At 42.8% G+C, this 27,232-nt stretch overlaps 1 protein-coding gene across 11 annotated transcripts in view; it reads left to right on the top strand.

Moving 5' to 3' along the window:
* Positions 1-27,232, top strand: part of LOC102193049 (nuclear factor 1 X-type-like) — a 107,930-nt gene that overhangs the window by 11,230 nt on the left and 69,468 nt on the right. For 9 of the 11 annotated variants that reach the window (XM_005748921.1, XM_005748923.1, XM_005748918.1 and 6 more), the window contains exon 3: positions 23,085-23,616. In XM_005748921.1, coding sequence (XP_005748978.1) covers positions 23,085-23,616 — 532 coding nt within the window. Of the gene's footprint in view, positions 1-514; positions 701-21,912; positions 22,281-23,084; positions 23,617-27,232 lie in introns of those variants that run through there. The other 2 variants (XM_005748920.2, XM_005748922.1) reach the window with 2 other exon arrangements.

Genomic DNA, 27,232 nt, shown 5'->3' with positions numbered 1-27,232 from the left:
TAGATAGATAGATAGATAGATAGATAGATAGATAGATAGATAGATAGATAGATAGATAGATAGATAGATAGATAGATAGATAGATAGATAAAACACATTATTTAACAAAACTAAAAGCTTAGATTTCTGCTTCCGAAGTGTTTAAATCATGTAGTAAAATATAAGCGAAATCCCATGCCACATTTACAAAAGTATTACTATCTTTAAAATACAACGAGGTGACTGCTCTGCCCGCACAGTACCACAGGCGCACATTGAGCCCCTGTAGTTCTGCAGGGATACTGTAGCTCATGCGACTTTTCTTTGGGGGATTTAGCGAAGCGTTGATTCTTAAAGAAAAAAAAAGAAAAGAAAAGAGAAAAGAAAAGAAACGTTTAAATAACGATCGTTTCAAACATAATGTTAGGTTTGTGACGATCTGATAGAAAAGCGGGGAGGAAGAGAGAGAGAGAGTGAGTGAGAGAGAGGGAGCGTTAGAGAGAAAGAGGGAGGGAGGGAGGCAGGGAGAGAGAGCAGCAAAAACTTTCCTCTAAAGTTAGCGCGGAGCTTTCACTGCAAGTGAGGCGGGGTTACAGCCTGGACTGAGCCACAGCGGCTTTGCAATGCGGCACCGCAGCGAACCTCCATCCAACTTTGTTATCAGCAACTTCAAATTTCATCTGTAGACTCCAACATGTACTCCCCTTACTGCTTGACACAGGTATGGAAGAAAATCGCCGTTTTAAGGCTCCGGCGCTTTGCTTTTTTCCCTTCCCCCCCGGTGTAGCGCGCCTCCGGTTTGTTTTTACTGTACGTGGTTTACAGTGTTGTGTCGCCTGTCGCGCTGCTACTTGTCATTTGCTGCGTACGAAGGAGCTTTTCCCAACTCTGCTCTCTTTTCCCCGATAGTGTTTAACCTCCCTCGCTCTCTCACTCTCTCTCCCTCTCTCGCGCGCTCTCTCTCCCCCTTTCTTTTTAATGGCACTCCTCCAACGGGCTTTCTTGTGCGTCTCATTGCGCATGGTTTGGAGAGAAAATGGCGCTTCTCCCAAATCTATTTTATATAAAACGGAGGTTGGAGAAAGGGGAAGAGGGGCTGGGTGTCCTGACAGCTTGCGACTAATTCCAGACAAACGGAGGCAATAACCGGTTTTATCCATAAAGCTCATGAACGAGTTTTAATGAAGCTTCTTGAGTAGTAAAATCTTCTCTTTTTTTTAAGGTTTCTAACTTACGGCTGTAGGGTGGTCTGCCAGTTTTCAGCCGCGGGGGCCTTTAAGGGTCACGTAGATGCAATCTTAACTGGATTTATCATATTCTGCAACAGCAGAAACAAAACAAAGTGCTTTATTTTATTTATTTATTTTTAAATGTTTTTTTGGGTTGTTTTTTTTTAGCCAAATAAGAAATTGTGGGCAAGTGTGCATGTGTGTGTTCTCGGTGGTGTCAGATTGATTAATGACAAAACGGAGGTGCCCTTTAAATAAACAACAGAACCACTCCGTAATATTTGCATAATCATTGTATGAAAGTCAGTATAGGTGGAAGCTTTTTAGGGATTCTCCCGGTTAAAAAAAGCGGGAGAATGTAATGTGCGTAATTTTAAAGGCCGTGGATCAGGTACAGGTTCTACACAGAGGAATACGTTAAGTTAAAAAAAAAGTTTAGATCAATTTGCTTTAAAACATTTTCTTTAAACTGCAGCTTTTAACTGAGATCTGTGAATATTTAGCTCACAGGTTTTCACCTAAATTCGAAATTACAGACTTAGTTTTGACCTTTCAAGGCTCATTTCCTCTAAGCATTTCTGCCACTGTGCACTAAAACGCTGCATTATCTTGTTTCACCTCATACCCTATAATGTTCCTTTGATATATATCTGCAAACTGTGCACTAGAAATAAACTCGAGATTAAAGGAAAACACAGGACTAGGACAACCTTCAAACCTTTGTTTTTGTCTTTGTTGATTTTTTGACAGAAGTGACGTAGAGCTTAGGCTTTATTTTTCTTTTTGTTTCATTTTTCATAACAGTGAATACATTGTCTTTATGAGCTCGGCTTGTGTTGTTTCAGTGCGTAAGGAGCCTTTATCTGTAAATCAAAACAGATCATATCACAGGCCTCGGGAGATCAAAGGTCACGCTGTAAATGACCTTTTTCATTTTCTTTACAGCGCCGCACTTTTTGTGCCCGACAGAGCACATACATTTAAAGTTATGTTTATTCAAGTTATATTAGAACAGTCACTGCAGAGTTAACAGATGAGGACCACAGGAGCGCCGAGCCTGCTGCTCCAGGCCACCGCAGGTCCGTTTTCCACTTCTGCCGCTCGGCTTATCAAATTCACACACCGGGATAAAAGCACTTTTTTTTATTTGCACGCACGTCACCAGTAAGCCTTTATTTAAAGGTGGAGTTAATAATTACCGTTTAATATCAGTCGGCCCATTTGTCAGTAAGAAATGATTTTTTTTAAACACAAGCTTCAGTTACCTGTAAGTTACAGCCTGCAGTGCAATAAATGCCAATTATAAGGCTTATGATGTATAATTTTTGCGCATTAATTTGACTTTTGAAACATAATAAAATCACAGTTTGGCTTCCAGCCTGCGTGTTACATTTCAATGATACAGGAAGGTCACGGCCTGCAGCCCTGCGTTTCTTTTAGTCCTACAAAATGCTTTACTGTAATATTCATACGTTTTGCAAAAAATGTATTCCAAACCATATTGTAGCTGCACAGCCTTTTGCAGTGGAGCAGAGAATTGTAATCATTCCTTTCCTTAAACAGAACAGTCTGGTTTCGAGAGCTCCGAGGAAAACATGTAGGATTCCTTCTCACAGTTATTTCAGGCCTTCAGACCAGACCTGTTTTGCTTTTTCTTTGACTGAAACTAAAGTATAATGTGTATGCATGTGTGTATGTCTCTTCTCCGTTAGTTTGTTTTTACGTTAAAAAAAAAACAAAAAACCCGGAATCACAGGCATCCCTAGAAACGGCCTCGTTCTCTTTCTTCCCGCTTTCTCTTGACTGTTCTGCCGTCTGCAGGTTTTATAGAGTCAGAATGACATTTAATAATCAATAGCCCATTTGATTTGCCCCGTAAAATAAGTCCAGCAGCCCTACTGCATATTTAGTACAGATAATTTTCCGAGCCTGGCGGTATGAGGCGAGGTCCGCATCGAGTTTCCTCTTTCTTTCCATTAATTAAAATTAATTGGCAGCAGATCCTCTCACACGAGCGCCGCATGGACTCGTGCTGCCCATATGCGTGATACATATTGATCTGCTTAGGCTGCTGTTACTGCGTCTACGGGTCTAGTGACAGATATCAAGCAAAGCTGGTTTGTTTGCATTCTCTCGTATCTCCTTGAGAGCTCGTGTTTGTATGTCGAGTATATTAAGATAACACCAGTCAAAGATTAACCCCAAAGACGCCCGTGCATCCTGCTTCTTTCACACCTGTAATTGAAACATGACTTAAACATTTGCATTAATTTATGCTCTGCTCTTTTTAATTATCTTTTGATGCGTCATTAAAACGGAATACACGCCATTTGTGTGTGTGTGTGTGTGGGGGGGGTCCACATGAGTGTACACACGGATGCTGACGTGCGTAATGTAGATTGCTTGTAGCCTAACCATCCATCCATCCTTCCACATTCGTCCAGTGACTCCATTAAGAGTTTGTTCTTGATCACTGTCGTGTAAATAATTCACAAATCACAGAAAACATGTAAAAGTGGTGTAAACAACCTACAATGCATTATTAATGCTGATAAAAGCTTTTTTGGAATAGCCTGGTAGGTGACGGACCGACGAGCCAAAGTAGCGGTGCAAAACATTGCCAAACATTAGCAGGAGTTGGTTTTTTGTTTTTTGCGTACGCGTGGCATTGTTTCACGTCCCTGTGACGGGAAATGCATTTGCATGAAGTTTTAATGCGGCTTGAAGGTCGAGGGGGGCGGGGGCGTCGTTAATTAAAACTTCTATGTGATGCGTTTTTGAATTCGGTTATTTCAGACTGCTGTTAAGTCCCGTTTATCCAAAATGAAATGGGTTGCTAGCGCCAAATTCTGAAGCTTTTGCCGCAAAATAAGAAATGTTTAACAATGTGCCGGGAGATTGTTTAACTGCTCCCCTCGCAGTTCACGCGCAGAACATTTTTATTTGTTCACTTGATTTTCGCTTATACGCCATTCATGTCCTATTATACGCACTTCTTAAGGGTTTTAGATTTTTTTTTGGACTTCAAATGAGTCCTTGAAATTCACTCGGCCATTTGCGATTGGCTGAGCCATTAGAAGCATGAAGTGAAATGTGCACAGGCTACAATAGCCGTGCCATGTAGCAATAGCACAAGAAGAGGGGGGGGGGAGTGAAGATGTTGCAGACAGTATCTTTGGTGATAGAGATAAAAGCATTTTTATCGCAACCAAACAGCCAAGTGAATCACTGTATATGGAGCAGCGCACAATATGTGTGGCAATCTGTGTGAAATTCACACAGCCAGTTTCTATACAGTTAGACTGTCCAAATCAAACATTCATTCTTAAGCCGAATTTTGAGATTGTTCTTTTTCCTGTTTCCACCTAGAAGTCGCCATTGTCACAAAGGGTCAAATGTTCAAGACACATGGCGTCACAGCTAACTACCTGCTAGTGTGTGCTTTTTGTGTGCGTACAGTACTTGTTTTTCCGTCCCGTTTGGGGCCACGGCTCTCCTGCGTCAGCGTAGGTTCTGGTTTCACTGGGACCGGTCAGTGACTGCTGGTGTAAGCCGAGGTGGGTCTGCATGATCTGGTAACATACCAATCCTTACCGGCATCACTTTGCACCCACACATGAACACACACTCCCTATAATCCTGCGCACACATAGCTAGTTTGCAGGCACAGCTCTGTCGTGGTGGACGGTAAGCAGGGTGAAAATGGCCAACTGCAGGCCAAGGGCAAGCAGGCAGGCCGGCAGTGAGTTGTAGGCAGAACCCAGGGGTACACTGTGTTCTTTTTACTTATTCATCCTTTGCTAGAGGCAGACAAGGTCCAACTTACGCTCCTTGGCCCCGAGTGAGAGCTGGTAGGCAGGCACGAAGGAACGCATAAGAAATGGCACATGATGATGTCAGTTTAGCAGTGTCTAAATACATTTGGATCACGGGCTACCAATAAATGTGCCTGATATGTGTGAGGGATTGATGTGTGCCTAAATTAACTTAAATTGTTACTCAAAATTTTGAAATCACATGCATAGTGTCAAACGGTAGTCTATACTAAAATTATGAGTTTTTGTTTGTAACGTCACCAAAAAAGAAAAAAATATGCAATTGAAGGACCCATAAAGCCCCAGACCTATAGCCTAAGATAGCTCTTGGACAGTCGTCCTATGGCAGTGTGTGTTTGTTTGAATGTGGGTGAATCTGTCTTGGAGGTGATTTAAATCCAACACAGTGGCGCTCTGTTTATCCCTTATCTGTGCAGTCTTCCCAACTGCCCATAGAAAATGGATTTATCATGCTTAACCGAGGCACTTGGCACAATCCGGTAATAGGTGGCTGTCCTCTGGATGGATGAGCATGTGTTTGTGTGGCCGATATGCGCGTGTTTATGTGTGGCCTTGTGCACATGTTACCTCCTCCCTGTCCTCTGCCTTCTAGTGTGGATTAGGTTTAGGTTGATCTGTGGCCAGTGGTAGCAGGCGGCCCCTATAGCGGTCTTATGTTGGTCTGAGATAGTTTTGTTTACCGAGCCATACTGCACACACATGTATGCATGAAGATACGCAAACTCATCCGAAAAGAGAATGAACACTCACGTAATGTTATAGACTGATAGACAGACGCGTTCAGGAGCGGGAGCAGCAGCAGCAGCAGCAGAGTCGAAATCCCCTCACTGTGCTGATACTGGGAACGCTGCTCCGACTTTAGCTTTTGCCAGTTTTCGTCACGGGGGTGGAAAATGCTCCAAAATCAAATTTTCACAATTGTCCCTCAGAGCTTTTGTTGTGGCTTTGCTCACTATGCGATATAATTTTAATCTTGGCTGGGGTACGAATTAAGTGTGTAAAGTGCTCGTGTGATTGACTGATAATTGCATATCCTCCCTGTGCAAGACTGTTATTTTTTTCTCAGGTTTCAGAATCAGAGGTGCAACAACTAGCAGTTTACAGTCATTTAACGTGAAAAGACTTTAGTTTGCCAGCAAAAGAGATGAAATCATCAGACGAGGGAAATGTGAGAAACCACTAAGGAATCAAGAGATGAGAAGATGCAAGAGCCAAAGAAGTGCGCTGCTCTTGCATCTGCTTGGGACAGACTCCCCTTCACCTTCATCCCCACTTCTCCTTCTCCTCCACACCCCTCCACCTTCTCAATTAGCTCCCTTTTAAAGAGAAGTAACGGTTAGTGAGTGATCGGCATTGTTCGAGGATGAGCTTCAGTTGTTGTTGTTGTTTGTCTCACCCTCTCCCTGTATCTTGCTCCATCCCCCTCCTGTGTGACCCGTTGGTGTGTTTTTCGTTCTTTTTGATTTTCTCAGAGGCTTTTTCTTTTTTCCTTTTTTTTTTGTGGGGGTAACCCCACTGAATGGGACAATGCAGCCTAGCGTGAAATTAAAGCTCTTAGTTAGTTTGGAGTTGCTCAAAAGAGGATTTTACACATGCATGCATTCATCACCCTCCCATACGCTATAGATATAGCTAATTAGAGGAAGTATACCCTATTTCGAGCATCAAGAGCCCAATTAAAAGAGTAGGGGAAACCTCAGTGAGTGAGATCTAGGCCAAATCAGCTCAGTGAAAGCAATTCTGTTTCCTTGCGTGTGAACAGTATGGCTCCTTCCTTAATCCAGGCGGGAAAATATGGACGAGGCTGATATGAGAAGAGTGCAAGTTTCATTAACATATGCATGTCACGTACTCAGTAAGAAAATCAAGAAAACATTCTGATTGATCATCCTGACAGGCGAGCGTCAGATTCAAAACAGATTGGGCTGCTCTTGCTGACTCTTCCAAGTCTCATTTTGGAAGTAGTCTGCACCAAAATGTCTGTCATGTGTGCACATTTCTGTTGTTCACGTCAAAGACATTTATTTGTGCTTTTTTCCTCCCCCAATCAGTTAAAACAGCCTTGTGATTGTTTTGCCTCGTCGGAAAAAGTTGGCGTTCTCCTTAAACAAACAGATCATAAAAGTGTAGGCATTTCGAATTAAATGCAAGCAAAGCAATCGCAGGCTACTGTTCGACACCTAAGCCTTTGCCAATATGTTTACTGTGTTTTTAAATGGTTATTGATGGCAATATATAGGGCAGGCTGTATAGCCACGACAGCCCAGTGTGTTGAATGACTGGCTAAGGTCATTTATTTTTGACTGGGCTCTGTGTACATTTGTGTGAGTTAGAAGAGGCATTGCGGTGCAGGGCTGCAGCAGCCACGGGAGCGTTAGCCGAAAAATCAACCGGGCCAAACGAACATGTCTGACATTTGTTACGGATGCGCTTGCAAACTCCCAATCACCGTGATTCTCTTTGACAATTGTAATTCCCCGTATTATTAAGTAACGCACACACATGTGTGTGCACACACATTTCTGTTCAGCCATGTGTCCGCAGTGTATCTGCGGACACAGAGGTCTGTAGTTCCAACTGCAGCCAGGGAATCCAGTTAGTGAGTCAGACTTTGTGGAACAAAGTGTGCTGCTCTCTGATTTTCTCCCTCTCACTCTGTCTGTCTCTCTCTCTCTCACTCCTGTTGAGAGCGCTGGCAGCTCGCCAGGGGTGGAAAAATCTATAAGCCGTTGCGTAATATACCATATCTTTACCTTGGTTGAACCCAGCGCAAGATCCACAGCTGTGTGAGCACACAAACAGAGAAATGAGTGTGCTCGTGCCCCGTGTGTGTGAGGCAGAGAGAAAGAGGCCACAGACAGAGGGAGAGAGACACACAGAGTGGCTTCTTTGTGGCCAGTTTTCACTGTGTACCCTCATATAAACAGTATCACACCACTTTGATCAAATGCTGCTGACAATTTTTTTTTCTTAAGTGGACCGAGCATAGTGTTCTAATCACTCTCTGGAGAAACTAAGCTCAGGCCACATAAGATTTATCTGTTTTTGAGGCGGCCGATGTCAAAAATGGAAATCAAATTAGGTCCATGTTTTGCTTGCATGACATATGAACTCCATGGAAACGCCACTGTACTTCCAAAGTCAGAGGGGTGAGCGTATCGCTCTTCACGAGGTACTTGTGCTCTGTGCATAACTTCAGGGAGGAAATTAGAATATCGAATAAATTAAAGTGTATCCGGCCTCTCATGTTTGGCACGCTTCCTCTCATTCGATTCACAAGATTGGGGTTTGCTGTGTTTGGAGCTGTTTGTGCAAGTGCAGGCCTCGCTCGCAGTGTCCATCTGCACCTGAAGCTTCTTCGGGAGCAGTCGCTGTTTATACTCCTGTGGGAGGGAGTGTAATGTTTTGATTGGATGCCTCTGAACGCTGTGTAGCTGCTGACTTTCAGACTTTTGTACTGAGCGCGCCTTCGTTCACGGGTGTCAGCTCTGTTATAGAGATATTCTTATAAACGGCAAAAAAAAAACCCACAAAAAAACTCCAAAAGAAACAAAAAATAAATGTGTGAGTAAAGAGTTTGAGCTTCTTTCCAAAGCGTGCGGGTCTCCGTGTGATCATTTAAGTAAAACGAAATGCCAAATATTGTCTAATCAGTCCTCCATCTTAACTAATATGATCAATCCAGGCAGTGATATTAGCCATCTGAAATTCACATGATAGGACTGATTCATTTTTGATTATGCTGATTGCTATTAAATGGTCTGTAATGACTACTGATAATCCCCATATGCAGCTCAGAGCTCTGGATTCGCTGGGAGGCTGTTGTTTGTTAATGCACCACTGAAACCTAAAACACATACAGATGTGTGTGTGTGGGACAAAACCACAAACCCAATCGAGATCCCTTGCCATTGTTTCAGTGCATGCTCGTGCTTAATTTTTACCGGGCTCGCTTATGGAAATGTTTGAGCGGACGTGCAGAGTAAACCCCACCACCCCCACCCGCGTATTCAACACATTTTTTTCCCTCCCCTTCAGCTACGCAGTGTAAAGGGTCAAACTGTTAGTGTGGTGATGGTGGTTTGGACCCGGAGGGGGGGTGGGGGGGTGACAGCTCTATGAGGGAGGTAGCTTCATTTGGGTGGAAGAAGGATACTGCATCATTTTTCACCTCATGTATTGCATATGTATGCCTGTGTATACTGTGTAAACGTTTGTGAGACTGACTGCTGATATGTTTGTGTTTATTGACTCAAAGAGACAGGCCGTGGCTGCGTACACAGCGGTGTACGGGTGGCAGGGGTCCAGGACTGGGGGAAACGTGTGTGTTTAAAGTACACACAGGCCTAATTATGCTGATTTAAGCATTCTTGCGGTCCTCCCTCTGGCTTGTGGTGTGTTAACTGGCACTGGGGCGTCCAGCAGAGAGCGAGAGAGGCAGTGAGGGAGTGACGGAAAAGATTGAAAAAAAAAAGAAAAAGAAGACAGAAATAGAATAGGGCAACCTTAATCAAAAGACTGATTAAAATTAATAAGGAGGTCGGCAAAAAGAGAAATGGTGGCAGTTTAAAGTACTCAAACACAGCAAGAGTAACTGAAAAAGGTCCCAGATGCTAGCGAAACAGGGGAAAAACATACAGCACTATCAAACTTCCCGGCAGGTTTTTTCCCTCCTCACTTTGGGGTTACGAGCGCGCCCGCTCTTCATATTTATTTTTATATTCAGATGTTATGGATTGCTCCGGGAAAAGGCTGTCCCTTTTCCCAGCAGAGGAATTAATACTGTTTGAATGTTCTTCCTGCAGTCGAAAAAGAAGGAATTTTTGCAATGGAGTTTAAAAAGGTTTATTAGTTAAATCCTGACCGGTGCTAAATAAACAGGCTAGGGATGATTAAAATGAACCCTTGTTTGTTTACTCTCTAATTTCTGGCCTGTGTGCATGTGTGCACCTGTCTCCTGTCTTTTAAGTGGTGCAGTTAAGATTGTAAACTATCCAAAAAAACAGAAAAAGTTTTTTTTTTCCTTTTTTGTCGGGTGAAAAAAATTTTTTTTTAAAGGAATTGTAAATACGTGTGCGTTTAAAAGGAGTTTTGCAACTTTACTTCATGAGTTTGTTACCTGAAAAGTATCCAAGCATTAAAAGGTACATAAAGAGCCTGCGCAGGTTCCTCCTATAACACAGCCGAGCGGAGATTGATGATGTTGGTCAATGTGTGTTCAAGCTGCTTTTCATGCAGGTGATAAAATCCCGCTGGAGACGAAGGCAGGGCCGCTCGGTGTCTCTGGGTTCATTCACTGCACTCTCTGAGACGGGCTCAAGCAACACCAAAACTCACATGTGTTTTCATTTGAAAGACGCTCTCACTTTCATACACCTCATTTCTTTATACTTTTTTCTTTTTCTGCCCCCCCTTTTTTTAATAGATGTGTTTGCCTATCTTTGTTTTTCTCTATCATTCCTCATCAACTCCCCCAGCTCTCTTTTTTGCTCGCATTACATCTGTTACCTCAACCATTTCTTGTGTATTTTACCTCATTCTTTCCAGCCCCCTCTCCTTTCTTTCATTCCCTCAGGAGGAGCCATAGTCTTATCTGGGATATGTTGGATTTGGTGAGCTTAAAAGCCACTTTACTAACTCCCTGTCTGCCTCTCCTGAGAACAGCACGAGCTATCTTAAACAGTTTCACCATTCACCAGGCTTTGTCCATTGGAATGCTGCTCAATGGGCAACTTTTTACTCCCTATTGGCTTTTTATGCTAATCCTTTACCTGGCTTTCCATCTTCTGGACCTCCTTCCCTTCTCTGTTTCTCGTTCTGCCTCTTTTCTGTTCCTCCGCTGTCTAAAATACTTGATATACACATATTGGGTTTCTTTGGTGATGTGAAGGAATGCTAATGCATCATAACCATATTATAGTACTTAGAGTAGGCAAACGGTGCCAAGTGCTATCTGGAGAATCAAATCTCTGCACAAGAGCCTTTTCTCTGCTTCAGAGTGAAAAACGGTGTTCACATTTTGATTTTCCTCTCTGGAAATACATAAAGCCGAAAGCCCGTCTAAAATTTGCTGAAACAATGGTGTTGTTGTATTCAATAATGCAATTTCTCCAGGAATGGGAAAGCTAGCCTAAATAAAGATGAGGCCAAATCCTATTTTGCATCTGATCCAGGGCATACTGTGCTTTCTTCTCTGTGTATGCGAATAAATGTTTGGACGTTTTGCATATACTGTTACGACAATCTGGTCACAGGGACTTTTAAAAGCATTTGAATACCGTAACTGAAATTTAGTAAACAAAATATTTATTTGAATGCTTGAAGAGTGTAACCAAATTATAAGTGCAAATCCAGAAGCAATCCTAACAGGATATGATCAGACCCCGGGCAGGCCCTCTCTGGCGTATGGCAGGCAAACTGGAGTGAGGGATTTGCTCGTTTTATTATTAGGGCCGGCTTGTGTTGTTGATGGAGCGGCTCCATCCATGTTGACTCACAGAAAGACAGCGGTGATGGCTACACTGAGCAGGGGTGTCAGGCTTGGCTGATGACTCCAACTCCCCAAACAGCACTGCAAAGGCAAACCCTTCTTTGTGTGCGCGTGTGCGTATGTATTTGAGTTAGTGGTGTGTTTCTGTGTGCGCGCGCATGTGTGTGTGTGTCTGTGGAGGCCATACTGCAGTTGTGTGTGTATCTTTCTGCGTGTGTGTCTTTCAGTCCTGACAGCCAAGAAGCTTCAGCAGCATCTGACGTGGCAGCTCTTGCTGCTTTCAGTCCAGCTCTTTCCTTCTGGCTCACTTTTCTGTGATACTATCTTTTCATACAATCACATGTTTATAAATGGAGACTGCCTGTTGTTTCATACCGGACCGGTTTTGCTGAAGGTTTATCAAGTCTCTGCAAAACTGTAAATTTCGCTTAAAATAATATTGCAGGAATACTTTTTTTTGTAGTGACGAATATTTTTTTTGTTTTTAGAACAATAAAACTGAGCAGGATACTCGAATTAAAACACACACGCACACACACACACACACACGGACATATCTGGCAAGATCCAGTTTAAGGACTGCAAGGGCACATTTGGTTACATGTAAACAGTACTCCACTTACATGTTATACCAACTCTCAACACAATAGGGGGATTTTCTAGCTAAGGGCAATTGCAAAATACCACCTATAAATCAACCAGATGCAAGCTATTATGTAGTTATTTCCATATACTGCAGCGTAAAAGGATATACTGTTCTTTTGTTTTAAATTGTACTTTCATAATTGCACTTATACTCTATAAATTAGAGTGGAGAAAATGGCATTTTTAGTAATAACTGCAACAATCAAATACATATGCATCGTCAGTATATGTGAAACTCTTAACTTAATTTAAAGTTTGGATCAGTATCCAGCTTTTTTTTTCCCTTCCTCATTTTTTCCTCCCAGGCTGTGAGGTGCCTTTTTATCGAGGTGGGTTCCCGCCACTTTATGTCCCCTCTGAGGACATGTACTTATGGCTGTCTGCCTGTGGTGCTGTGGTGCTCCTGAGGTCTGAGCGAGGTGGTAGTTTAGGCTGGGGAAGTCAATAAGCGTGGTCACAGAGGAGATAACTGCACACACACTCTCCCAGAGGCGCCCGTCTGCATGGTGTGTCTGTCTGTCCTCCCCCTGGCTTTTATGGAAGATTCATCTTTACAAAAGAAAAGCATTGGTTTGAGAGGATTTAACTTTCACAATGATTTGTGTGTGTGTGGTTGAGGGCTCTTTGTTTCTCACTTCACATGTGTTTGTGTTCTCAGTTTCCTCTGGCCTGGCATGGTGGCTGCCCCTATAGGCAGTGCTGTGCAAAATGGGCAAAGCGACCTTTAACCCTTAAACTGCTGCCTTAGAGATATGCATAACTTGCTATCAAGAGCCAAACCCCATCAAGCATTGCAGAGATTAAGACCCAGTTCTCAGGAGGCCATATGGAACAGACACCTTTAGCCCTAATGGGATCAGAGTCACATAGGAAGCCACTTGGAGCAGCAACTGACTCTTAACCCCTAACACCAACTCAGTGCAGACGAGCAAGAGTGCGCGGGCAAAGGCCCAGCTCATATCATGCCACAGGGAGCGGGCACCGTTTAACCCTCACAGTGCCAACCTATCAAGGGCGAAACTCCAACTTATATGATAAGCAGAATTAAATCTGTAAGCTTCGGAGTTCCTGATAGGGAGCTGATGTGGAACTTGGATTGTAACGCCAGGGGGTCAGTGCTCCAAACATTTTTAGTGTTCTAGCTGTACATGTGGTCACCGGGCTGTTGTTTGTTAGGGGTATTTCCTCCATAAAAGCCTTTTTCATCCAGTTAATTTCAATCTGCTGTGCTTTTATGTCCTTGTAAAACATCGGCTTCCCGAAAACAAAAGCTAAAAGTGTGTTTTCACATTTAGAAACTCGATTATGAATTATAAAAAATTGTTTTCAGACTATTTGACTCTTAACCAACTAAAATGAAGCCACAAAAAGCAGACGGAGTGCCAGTCTAGTAACAAAATGCTGTAGCAATTTCATTTTATTCTTAGTAAATAAGCATATTAGGAATCAGTGCTGTTTCACCGACATTTTGAAAGTCTATTTTGCTACACTTGTAATCTCTGAAAGCATTGTATTTTTAAAAAAAGAAGAAGAACGCTAATTTTAAAACATGTAATTATGTCAAATCGAATTTCTCTCGTGCAGTTTTTCCCCTTTTGTGAAAAGAGAGTGTTAATAGATTGAACAAAGACTCAGGGAAAAATCAAGGAAGCAATCAGTCACACAAAACAGGTAATAAATTCACAGGAAATATACGGACAATCGTGCCAAACAGTTTCTTTCAAACAATCTACTTAGCGATAAATGCTGACAGATGATATAATGGTTATAAAAACTGGAAGAGATCAAGAAAAACAGGGATTTCTGGAAGAGACTCTTTCCCTTTAAGAAATATAAACAGGGTATGTGTTATAGCATGAGTGGCTGTATGAGAGCGAGAGAGAGAGAGAAAGAGGGTAAAGCTAGTTTCTGCACTTGCCTGTCTGAAACCGGGCGAGGAATGAGTGCACAAGTTTGAATCTGGGTGAGTCAAGCTGCGCGAGGGAGAGGCAGCGAGAAAAAGGAGTTCCACGGTGAAAGGAGGGAGAGAGATGCTCGAAGATGGATAGCAGCTGAAAGAAAGGGGGAGCTCAGGCAAATTGGTCGGAGTGAGAGTGTGAGTGAAGCAGCAAAAAGCAGAGGGAGGGATAGTTGAAGTGCAACAACAAGATGAAGTGCAGGAAAGGGAAAGTGTTAGCAAGAGGGGGATTGCAGAGTAAGAGGTGAAAGGAATAAATGAAGGAATGGAGGAGTATGTGATGGTGGGGGGCACGGAATGAATGTGTGTGTTGGGCTAGTGGTGAATCATTTGCATAAAGGGTGAGGGCACTCTGCCCAGCTTTGGGGAGAGGTTGGCATCTCGCCTTGCCGACTGGCAGAACGAGGACCAGGGAGGAATAAAAGAATGAGGGGGAGTGAAAGAGTGAGAGAGAAAGTCTCTCAATAGTGCATCTCTTGTGCGAGGAGTAGCAGGCCTTGGCTACTGCTGGAGCAGGGCATGGAGGGGAGGGGATATCTGGTTTCATTATCTGCTCGATTCCTGCTGTATTTGCTAATCATGAGGTTCAAAGCCCTTGCTGCAGCTGTAGGCAGGGCACGGTAGCCAGTCTGTGCCGCTGGCATGTGCCGACTGGAACGCTGTAGGTGTGTGCAGCATGCACTTCAGTTTGGAGTGAGACAGAAAGTGTGAGACAGACGTTATGGCTTCCCTTTACTGAGGCAGAAAGCTGCCACACTCTGTCATCCCCCCTCAATCTCTCTCTCTGTGTTTCACACGCACGCACACTCTTAAGTGCCACACTGCCTACTTGACCTTATCAAGAATGGCTGCCCTTGTCGAGGGGAATTGCTGTATTCAGTTCTATTGCAATGTCCTGTCGGAAAATGCCACCTCCAGCAGTATCTGTTCGTTCGCGTGTGCATTTGGTGACGCTACAGAACCACACATACGGTAGTAATCTATACTGTATGTATTCATTTAGGAATTGCCTGCGAGTAATCCTATACCATACCGTCTAGCTGCAGCTACATGTCGGAGTGGTTTATTAAATCGTTGTTTGCAAAATGCAGTGCAGATCTTCCTAATTTAGTTTGAGCGCTCCCATCGCGCTGTAATATCTAAACATTCTTTCTAATTGACGGCACTGATATCAGGATTAGCATCCAGTTTTGGATCAGAGGGGCAAAAGTCTAACGTTTCACGCAGCCTTCTTTAAAGTGCCCACAAAACATTTAGCGTTTGCCACATCTAAAGAGAAAAATTCAGATATATTTAACAAGCTGTGTTCTCCGACTCCAAATTTAATTCTGTTCTCCAAACATTTTCAGAACATAAATTGGGAGTATGACTCACTTGTGAGGTTAAAGCCCTGTTTACAATTAACTGTGTAAGGTGAAATTTATGCAAATGGACCAGAGTCATAGAAAAACCACATAAACCTCAGGAAAATCCTGGCTGAACAAATTTTGGATACTTAAAAAGAAACACAAAGAGCCCTTGATCTTATCTTTGATGTGCTTACATTTGAGGCTGAAACAGTCTGCAAGACAAACCCGTCATACAAACGAGAAAACATATTTGAGTATAAAATTACCCAGGTCTGCAGTTGTGTCAGAAGCCCCGGCTTGCTATCAGTCCTTGTGTCTCTGGAGCTGTTTAAAGCTCGCTTGCTCTGTCTTTCTCTCTCAGCCTCATGCCACAAATGGCTTCCAGACTTTCACACATAGTAATGCTTCAGTGTGTAAACAGGCGTAATTACACACGATGCGCAGACACACTTTTAACATCAATCTGTGCCGTTGGGAGGAAGAGAGCAGAAAAAGAGGAAGTTTTTCCTTTTTTAAATTCTTCCAAGGATTGAAATGGATGAAAAGGTTTTGAGGACAAAAGCGAATGAGTGGCAGGGATGAGACATTAAGGAGGACATTTCAAGAGAAATGCTGTGTGTCTGTGTCTGAATGTGATGGAACAAAAAAGGAAATAAATTTTGTTAGCGTTCCCAAGGAAATCGCATTTCATATGAACTTCTCGATGTTCCTTTTTTAATATCTCCGAGAACAGTGAGGTCACTAAATTTCCACCTTCTAATGGCGAGATGATACATCCAATCAGGCGTCCTCTCTGTGCACCCGATTTTCCCATGTTTCTTATATGAAGGAAACATGAAAATTTCTCTTACCGAAACTTTTTTCTCTCTGCTGTTTCCATTTTCTTTTGTGTACAAATTTTAAAAAGGCATTATACACATATGGCATAAAATAGTTAGAACTCCATGTTTCACCAAGTCTCTGAAAAATATTTGATTCCTATAAAAAGCAAAAACAACAGAAGAAACTTTAACCGAAAATGTTTTTTTTGAAGACACACACACACACACTTGCACATGCATGCATGCATGCATGCACGCACGCGCGCGCGCACACACACACACACACACACACACACACACACAATGATTCAGATCTCTCACAGTGCTTCCTTTATATCACCATAGTCTTTTTCAATATGTGATTTTACACAACAGATGTCAAAGTTGAATTACAGTTGTGACATGTCCTGACGTGCTGAAAATTTCACGAGCTTTCTCTCCGTCTTTCTCTCCTTTTCTCTCTCTCTCTCTCTCTCTCTCTCTCTGTGTGTGTGTGTGTGTGTGTGTGTGTGTGTGTGTGTGTGTGTGTGTAGCCTGATTTTACAGGATCATCTAGATATAAAATAACAACCTGTGAAAGAAATATAACTTCAACAGACAAATCTGGCGTTCAGCAATATGGTTGCATAATCTTAAAACATTATTTTAAGTTTAGGTTCAATTTATATTATAGTAAATATATTGTAAAATAAAATAAAAACAACATTTGGAGCAGTGGTACATTTAGGTGTAGCTATAAAATATAATACACATTCATGATGCCCCTTTTTAACTGATTATTGCTAAAATAAAAAAAAAACCTTTTTAAAATAACTTATTAAAGAAAAAATTCTGTCTCCCTTGAAAAAGCTTTAAAAAGTCTTTGGTATTACTTAGTTTCAAATGTATAATAAATTGACAGCATTTAATCTATTTTGGCAATTACAAGTAAGGTTAAAAAAATAACTTGTTATAGAAAGCTCAGATTTTAAAACTTGAATAATCTCTAAAAATGTAAATTATTTAGGTCATGAAGAAAATATGAGCAAATGACATTTTGTTTTAAGTTTTTCTTTTAAATTTCTGCATGACTTTGAATCACACAATTTAAAAGAAGAAAATAAATAAAACACCCTTTTTTGCTATTAACCTGAAATATTTCACCTGCAAAACACTGACATCAAATGTAAGAATGTAATGTCTGCTTTCTTACTGTTACCTCAGCGTGCAGGATGTGGCATAAAGCAGGCCTAAGTGTCGAGAAATTTCCTCCCACGTGTCCTGAGTTTATTTTTGCTCCTTTGATATTTATTTGCACACTTAGACTGATACCGCAAATTCATCTCAGGTAAACACGACAATGTGGGAAACAGGCCAAAGTTATGCTTGTTAAAATTAACTGCATCGTAAACACTGAGGCGGGTAGAAACTATTGCTCCTTTCTAAAATCGATCGATATTTCTTATAGCTAAATTGAGGCTCTTTATAAATATGTAATGAAAAAAAAAAGAAGCAAGCCGCATAAACGCTTTAGAGCAGCTGTGATTGATTTTACTCTGATTAACATGTGTTTTCACAGAGGTCACACTTTATAGCCTAATGCTAAGCCTATGTTAGCAGCAGGAATTGAACTAGCATACATTTTTATTAGTTTATCATTAGTTTGACCCCCTTTGTAGTGGGTAGGCCTCTCAACAGAGACAGCCTCAGAGCTCTTTTTTTGGCGTGAGAAAGAGGGACGTTTGATTTGAACAGGTTTCGTATTTAGAGCAGTCGACTTCAAGGCCTGCAATTTATTTTTACAGAGCAACATAAAAAGTCTAATTCAGAAACAGACCGACGGATGCTGGGAACGACGGTCGTGGAGGTTAACGGGCGCTATCAGCCAAGAACCAAACGCTAAACATTTTTTGCCTTTCTTTTTCTGAAGATGGTGAAAATGGTGGGCTTCGTTGTTTCAGAGGTGGGAGTATTAATTTTCATAGTGTTTTGGGAAATGTAGGAAGACGAGGTGCAGGCCCTTTTCTGATGGAGGATAGGCCACACAGAGGGGTTTTTCTCATTTAAAGGATTTAATGTTGACTCGAATTTAATGCTATTTTAATTCAATTTTTGGCCTCATTTCGTAGCCCCTGCTATTTAAACAGTTAAGGTAATCCCCGAGCCAGCCTTACGTGACAAACTGGTTTAATGAGTAAACTCAAACGGAGCGCTCTTGTTAATTTTCTCCGAATTGTTGAACACGGTGATTTATTTATTTTTTTATAGGTTTCTTAACTCTGGTGTTTTGTTGGTGCTTGAAGCCTCAATAAAACCTGAGTTTGGATTTCATTTCTCTGCTGCTCTCTGCGTTTGTACCGTGTCAGGGCTGGAGCGGAGTGGAGTGAGTGGAGATTGGCTCGCCCGGACTGACCGAACAAAGGTCGTCATTTTCTGAAAGACAGAGCATGGCATGCAGAGATAAGAGGAGCGCTCTCTTACATTATTGCAGCGCAGATACCTACAGAGCGCCGTGGCTCAGGCCTGGAAAAACTGCCACTGTTTCTTCTGCCGTGAAGAATTGTGGGCAAACAGGAGAAATCTTCCTTAATGAGCTGAAGGAGCTGCGGGTTTGAAAATGTCAAAAAAGGACACATTAAACAGCGGGGTGCCACACAGACTGATTTCTTAGCCAAAATAATAAAAGATTTTTTTTCTTTAACTGCAATTTGTGCACAAACCTCAATGGCTGTGCATAATTTTGCATTTGGTCCAGTTTATGATCATAAGAAGGAGGCCCTGTAGCAGATTTAACTAAGTGATTTTAAAAGGGTTTTTTTTGTTTCTTTTAGAGTGATTATAGGGGGGGGACTGGTAGGGGTATTGTTTTTTTGCATAGTATCTGCAGTTTATTTGCTTAATGTTACAGATAAAATTTTATCTCGTAATAGGATACCTTCAGTTTTTCATCCTGTTTTTGCGGTATGAAGATTTAACAGGAGTTATGTTGTTCAAAAAATGTCTCAGGGCTCATCCGCTAAAGAAAACACGTCGCTTCGGACAATGGATTGGTTTTCATTTCCCTGATATGAATCTTGGTTATCATTTCGCTTGTCAGTAATGTGATGATATTGAGGAAGTAACTGCAGTGCTTGGCACATAGCTCTCCTGTTCTTTGTCTGTGGCCCATTCATTAAAAAAGTCTAGATCCCTTCAGTCTTTTCAAATAAGTGGCAAACACACCTCCGTTATTATTCTTCAAAAACAAAAACAAACACACACATCCTATTTAATTCCATCTCCTCATGTTCCATTTGCCTGTTTTTTTTTTTCTTTCTCTTGCCTCCACCATCTTCTCTCATTCCCACATTATTCACGTGTTCAGCGTGGCTGTGTGAGGCAGGCGTATGCTAGCACGAACAATCGGCACCCGGCCCGGCTCAGCCTGGTCCAGATGGGGTCTGTACCCCCCTTCCTCCCCCAACCTTAGCAGCCAGGCAGCCAGGCAACCAACTAGCCAGCTAGCTACCCACCTGGGTAGCCAACCAGTCATTCACCCAGCCCGTCATGCGGCCTTTCAGCCAACCTGGCAGCCAGCTTGTCAGCCATTCAGTGGACCAGCCAGTCATCCAGGCTGCAGCTCCTCTGTCAGACGCTGACAGAGGGAGCAGGCCAGGCTAAATCTGATGGTCCTGGGAGCCAACCAGAGGACTCTGGCCTTTGTAGGGCGTTCACACAGACAGCCTGTCCCGTTGCACAGCAGGGGGCTTCAACTCACAATCAAATGAACGGACCCTCAACTTTGCCACATGACAAGTTAGCTTTTTATGGCTGCCCACTGTCAAGATTCCAGTTTTGACAATGTCTCTGTAATTCCTGTGAGCGTTGTGGACTAATTCATGTAATTTGGACTGCGTAAATGGGTAAATGTGTTCCTTTTTTGTAAATTGGGAGAATGACATTTAAATGCACTTCTAGGGAGTGGAGCAGCCCTTACGTATTTCACATCAAATCATCACAGAGATATTATTTTTCTGACAAATGCATCCGATTATGTTGAATCGGCCCTCGGTGGGAGCCTTTGTGTCAGATATTTCTCGCCTGGTGCTCTGGGCACAGCTTGTACCTCTGAGGTCGTGTGAGTCAGCCAATGAGGATGAGACAACTTGCTGTCCAGAGCAGCTACGCAGGCCCATGCTCCCTCACTTTCTGCTGCTGTTAAGTCCCAATTATGTGTCATTGTGGGATTCATAATGCAGCACGATGAAAATATGGGCAATTAACTGGCTGCAGAATGAAAATATTATTGTCCTTACTATTATAAAGACCAGCATATCTAAAGCTGAATGCATTCGACTCAACTTTGCAATTACAGGAAGCTGTGTAGTCTGTTTTTGATAGTTTTATAAGGCTTAAGCTATATAGGCTACTTGCATAAACCCATCCACCACAGCATTTTGAGGCATCATTGTCAATCAGATCCAGCTTCTCACCCACAAACGAGATAACTCTCTAATTTGATAACAGAAACTTTTAATGTGTTTCTGTTTCTATGGTGCTGGAGCTATTAAAGTGGAGTAACAGGAAAAGGAAAAAAAAGGAGGCGAAGGGGCCAGTTTGGATGTAAGACTGCATTTTGAAACAGGAGAGCATGTTTTTGGATGGTATTTTTTGTTTTGGGGGGTGGAGGGGGGTCTTTTTCTTCCCCCTCCTCTCTTTGTTTGTGTGGTAAATCCAGGAGCAGCTGCTGGTCTCAGGGTCTAGTGGGATTTTGGGTCTGTGTTTTCTCATGCCATCCCATGCCAAGGTGGTGTAACGCGAGCAGAGAGAGAGAGAGAAAGAGAGAGAGAGCAGGAGAGGGGTGTTTCAGGAGTGGGGGGTGCAGTTAGAGAGTGAGCTGGTTTGTTGGGATGGCTGTGACCATGTTGGTGACGAAGGTGGTGAGGGAGGGAGAAGTGTGTGGGGGGGAGCTTTAGGAGGCGGGTGCTGTCTGGATGCATGTAAAATTAATATCCTCTGGACTTTGCCTTTGCACTAGATTGGAACTTGTCTGTTTGGCTAATGACGTGCCTTCTGCCTGCACCACACACAATCCACCCCCTCCCGCCCTCTCTCCACTACCAGCCACCAACCATCCACACCCCCACCTCTTTGCTTCTCCCTCTGCCATCTCTCTCTTCCCTCCTTTTCAGTGCTTTGAGCGTGCGTATTGGCTGGGCTGTTTGAGACTCGATGCCAAATAGGTGGGCCCTCTGCGTGTTGGCACAGACTCAGTCAATGGTTAGAGACGGAAAGTGGAGAGGAAGAGAGAAAGAGAGAGACAGAGTTGGAGAGAAAGAGGGGGAAAAAAGAAGCTGCACTCGGGTTTGCCAGCGGTCGTGCACAGTCTTCCAACATTGATTCGGTCCTCTTGTTTTTGTTTTTTTTTCCCTTCTTCTCCTCTGTCCGCACCCCCCTTGTCCAGCTCTCTCTCTCCCTCTGCGTGAGTCTTATGCAGATCAGAATTGAACCAATAGCACGCGCTGCTTTGCCAGCCATTTTTTTTAATTTTTGTTTTTCATCAAGATATTTTCTCTGCATGTTTTTGCAAACAAAGAAAGAAGCTTGTTTTAATTTTTGACAATTTTATTATTTTGCTGCACTATCTGTTTTATTTTATTTGTGCACACCCAGCTCCTTTTTTTCATCCTTTTATACACAGAGATTGCTAAACTTTCTACACTCCTTCTGCTCTGCTCTTGCACAGCACCTCTCCTGCAGCTCTTGCTACAGTACCTCCTGTGTTCTTGTGCTGGTATTACACTGCACCCCCTGGCCTGTCTCCTCTTTCTCAGCTTTTTTGCCCCCTGCTGCTTTTATTGGACAGTTTATCAGCTTCTTTTTTTCCCCCTCACTCTTTTGTTTTCAGCATTACTTCAGCGCCTTTTTTGACTCTACAATCCAGTTATTGTACTGGCTCTGCATTTTAAGTTTCTTTGCAATCGACGGGGTGAATTTATGATGAGAGAGCAAAATGGTAACTACCATGTAATTCTTGTTTTATTCACAAATATTTTTTGATCGTTACTGTTAAGCACTTTTGAGGCGCAGTTGTATTATTTATGGACAAATATTTTATGTTGTGGCTTTTCAGCGAGACGGCTTTAATTTTATTAATCAGAATTTGGCATGTGCGTTCTTCTTGATTATGTTAGTGTTTTAAGCATTGTATAATACGCGTGGTCAGTTTGAATTATGTTTTAGAAATGTTGTGTTTTTACTTGACTTTTTGATACTTACTATAATGCTTTTGAGAATAATACTGTTTATGTTTAGTAATGGATTAGGATGGCACTATTTTTTATTTATAACTAGCACATTTGTTTATATTTAACCAGACAAACAACATTTACACAAATATCTCATGGAGACAAGTCTCATATTTTTTCTGTCTCATCTCTTACCTCAGTCATTCAGTGATGTGTTGTTCAGTGGTTTGTGAAGTGTGTCCTTCGGTGCGATGTGTCTGTATTAGAGAGCGCAAGGTATCTTTCCGTCTCCCTCTCTCTCTCTCTCTCTCTCTCTCTCATTCTCTCTCTCTCTCGCCCTCTCTCTCTGCGCCTCTCATTCTCTCCCTCCACTCACACGGAGCAGGCGCCGCTCCTCCATGCTGCGCGCCGGTGCTAACTGCCTCTCCTCTCTCTTCCCCTCCTCACCCCCTCTCCCTCTCTCCCCATCCTTCTCTCCCCCATTCTCCCCCTCTCTTTCCAATGCCTCCTCCTGCTTCCCCCCCTCCTCCCTCTCCTCATCCACCCTCCCCCCATCTTCCTCCCTCATCCAGGATGAATTCCACCCCTTCATCGAGGCCCTTCTGCCCCATGTCCGCGCCTTCGCCTACACCTGGTTCAACCTGCAGGCCCGCAAGCGTAAATACTTCAAAAAGCACGAGAAGCGCATGTCCAAGGAGGAAGAGCGTGCAGTGAAGGATGAACTGCTGGGAGAGAAGCCAGAGATCAAGCAGAAGTGGGCTTCACGCCTGTTGGCCAAGCTCCGCAAGGACATCCGGCCTGAGTTCCGTGAGGACTTTGTGCTCACCATCACGGGCAAAAAGCCCCCCTGCTGCGTGCTGTCCAACCCCGACCAGAAGGGCAAAATACGTCGCATCGACTGCCTGCGCCAGGCTGACAAGGTGTGGCGGCTGGACCTGGTGATGGTCATCCTGTTTAAGGGCAGCCCCTTGGAGAGCACGGACGGAGAACGACTGGTCAAGTCACCGCAGTGCACCAACCCTGGCCTGTGCGTCCAGCCACACCACATCGGAGTGTCCGTCAAGGAGCTGGACCTCTACCTGGCCTACTTCGTCCACACGCCAGGTATGTGAGAAACTGGACATCAGACACTAATTGAGAGGGATGCCAGCACGTAAACACTCGCCACATGTAATCATGTCGGTGTGCTTTTAGGATCGCGCTAACATTTTAACAATTTGAAACACAACAGAAACACAAGTGCATACCTTAATTTGCAATATAGTAAAATATATAAAATGACAAAAAACATAAAAAGAATAACGTAAAAGTAAAAATATTCAGAGACCCAATAAAAACCTTTTTACTGCTACGGAGGGAACGTTAAAGTAATAACTAAGCAGTTAAAAGGTAAGAAAAAAAAATAAAGTAAAGATTTATCTCTCAGATTAACAAAGTGAAAGTCCCTGCTTGCTTTTGTTCCCACAGAAAACAGCGGGTACGTTTTTGTTCTTTTAATATTTTTCTTTTCTTCATCTGTTTCTTGGGGTTTGTTTACATGACAACGTAGTATCAACAGTAATAAAAAAGAATTTGTTAGTGTGTGTCAGGGGCATACGTCCAGCGTGCTCTGGCAAGTAAGCGTTCATTATTCTGAGCGAGGCATTTGCGGCTTCATATGAGCATGTATTTTGTGTGTGTGTGTGTTTTGTTTTTTTCCTAGGAAAGAATTTGCATGCTTGTGTGTGTCTGTGTGTGTTTGAGTGACTGTTTTTTTATGAGATGAAATTTCTGTGTTTTTTGCGCAATGAATTTTGCACAAAGAAGAGTCACTGTTTATAGTATTGTACACAGTCTGTCGAGGTATATCTGCCATGGTAAGACCATTGTAGCCAGAAATCATCATTTGGCCGCAGCCCAGGTTGTGTGTGTGCTTGTGTATTTATGTGTGTGTGTGTGTGTGTGTGAGAGAGAGAGAGAAAGCGAACAGAGCCGTGAGCCTCCTGCTCTCAGGCCGCAGGCTGCTGCCGCCTTCACCGTCTGCCTGAACGTTAGCACCACGTTGGACCTGGCTGCCAAACTCACACTCACACACAAAACGCCAATGCTCAAAGACAGCCAGTACTATTGCAGCCACCTTCACACCCATACACACACATACAAACACAGCTAAATAAAGATACACACACACACTCTTTTTAAAAAAAAAGGAAAAAAGAAAAGAAAAACAACTCTGTCATCTCTGCAGCGCACTTTCACACGTAAAGGCAAACACGGTTTTAGTCACGATTGCGTACACACACCCACACAGCACACACGTTCGGCCAAGGACTATCACAGATATAGTTTAATACAGCCAAACATTGTTGTATCGCAGCCACCATCATGGATACACACACTCACACCCGGCCAAACATCACTGTAGCCTCCAGTGCGCATATTCCTCACACACACAGCCAAAACACTGGCTGTGTTGTAGTTTTCCCCCCCACATTGCAAAAAAAAAAAAACTGTCAGAGAAGCCACACACACGCAGACACACACACATAATATATCTCACAGCCAAATCTTCCAAATACACACTGCTTAACCATTTGCTGGCTACATATACAAACACACACTCATGACCTAATATTATGTCAGCTGGAATTTTCTGGAAATTTCAAACAGTGACTCAACCCGCACATATATATACAGCATATCCCAATCACTGTCCAAATACACACACACACACACACACACACACACACACACACACACACACACACACACACGCACGCACGCACGAGGCACAACTCTTACACTGGGCATTAACATTACTCTAGCCAAATGCTATCATAGGTGATCCTTAGGCTCTCTCTCTCTCTCTCTCTGAGACACACACACACACACACGCAAAATATCAATCCAGGCCAAATAACTCACAGCCTGAGCCAAACCCTGGCAGCAGTTCCAGCTTCACTTTGTTGGTCTCTCTGTGGCGGTAATAAACCATAGGTTGCGGCCATATTAGAGCATACTGAGAGAATATCAACAGTGTTTGGGTTTTTGTTTTTGTAGATGTAATTGATTGTATTTTTTTTATATTTATAATCAAATTTAATCACGAAAAAAATGTCTCTTATAAAGATTTATTGGTATACTGGTGCATTTCGGGTCAGTTCTGTTTTACGCAAACGAAAATGTCTCCCCTTGTAAATTTTGCAAAATTTGTTTAATCATAAAATGAAAACTAAATCAAATGACACGCATATTTTAAGAGGTTATTTTTAATCTTTCAAATATTTTAAATTCATGGAGAAAGCAAAATGGCATGCTGGACAAGGGAATAAAGGAACACACCAATGAACAACAGAAAATATTTTATTCATGGTGTAATTCTGTGTATATTAGTTTAAGTAATTGAAGCTGCTTGGGTTTAAAACCGAGTGTGTAAAGGTTGCTACAGATGTTCTGATGTGTCCATACACACAAATGTAATTGAATTGCACTAAATTTCCTTTACCTGTACTGATGATGTCAGCCGTCCAATTTTCGGGTTCTTGGCATGTATTCATCACCGCAGCTCTTAGTTTTACAACAGTATAGTAAAACACGTGACTACTTGGAGGCCCTTCCCCGTGCGCTGCCCATTCATAATGTCGGCTTACTGGATACTTTGTCTTATCTTATCTGACTAATACAATATATAATTATACAATAGTGTGCCTCAGCACTTTTATCTTATTCCAAAGAACCGATTTTCACTTTAAGTCCTTGTTGGAGAGCTGCTTTGGGGTCTACACCAAGTGCAAACTTTCCGTGAGGTCAGCACACTTGTCTTTCCTTTGCTTTTAACTCACATTTAGGAAATGGGCATCAAGGCCTTCCGTTTCTCTGTTGCACTCATCTGTTACAGTGATGTGTGGTTGTGTGTTTTCCTTTTCCACTCACTTGCACAGTGAATGACAAGATGTGCTCATTGTTTGTTTTTGTTTGGTTTGTATTTTGTCGGTCTTTAGCATCTCTGTCTTCCTCGCTCCTCTTTGATCCCGTGCACACTTTTGTTTTGTCTCCTTAAACATCGCCTTCATTGTTGCTCTCACAGAGGTAAAGCCTCCGCTGATCTCTTTTGTTTATATTGTAGGAGACTCGGAGAGAGAGTGAGGGAGAGAGAGCACGTTGGGAAGCAGAAGAGGCTACAATAGTGATTGTTCTGTTTGGCAGCACCCGGGCCCCGTTGGTGTGGGAAGAAGAGAAAGACGTCTTGTGTTTTGTTTATGACAGAGTGGCAAAAGCTGCCACGGGGAATCTCTGGGCTTGCCGTCAGGCTTTCTCAGACTGTTCTGCAGCCAGCCAGCCTTTGAGATCCTCTCTGTTACAGAGCATAACACACCGCAGCCGTAACAGAACAAACCACGATGCCACAATACAAAACCTTCTCCGCCTGTTTTCAGGCACCTCAGATAAAGAGTAAAAAAAAAAAAGCAGACAGAGCAACATGTCTTTGAAACTGAATGACTTTGTAACTGAAATGCTGGCAGAGAAATAGATGAGAGGGAAAGAGGGGCTGTGGTGCAGTACAGTGAGTAGTGTATTTTTAGTGTTTATTAAGAGTGAGTGACTGGTATATTATAATGGAGATAGTGATCTCTTGGCCCGGAAGTGCCAAGGGTCTGCCAGAGCACCGAACACTGCCAGTGTCCAGTTGATAACCCATGAATGGAGCGCTTTGGATAGGCTTACACGTACTTCACCGTAC

Source organism: Pundamilia nyererei, unplaced genomic scaffold (genome assembly GCF_000239375.1).
Source record: "Pundamilia nyererei isolate P.nyererei 1_Seehausen unplaced genomic scaffold, PunNye1.0 scaffold00234, whole genome shotgun sequence".
Taxonomy (NCBI): Eukaryota; Metazoa; Chordata; class Actinopteri; order Cichliformes; family Cichlidae; genus Pundamilia; species Pundamilia nyererei.
Note: the sequence above shows the minus strand (reverse complement) of the source record. Positions and strands in the feature narration are given on the sequence as shown.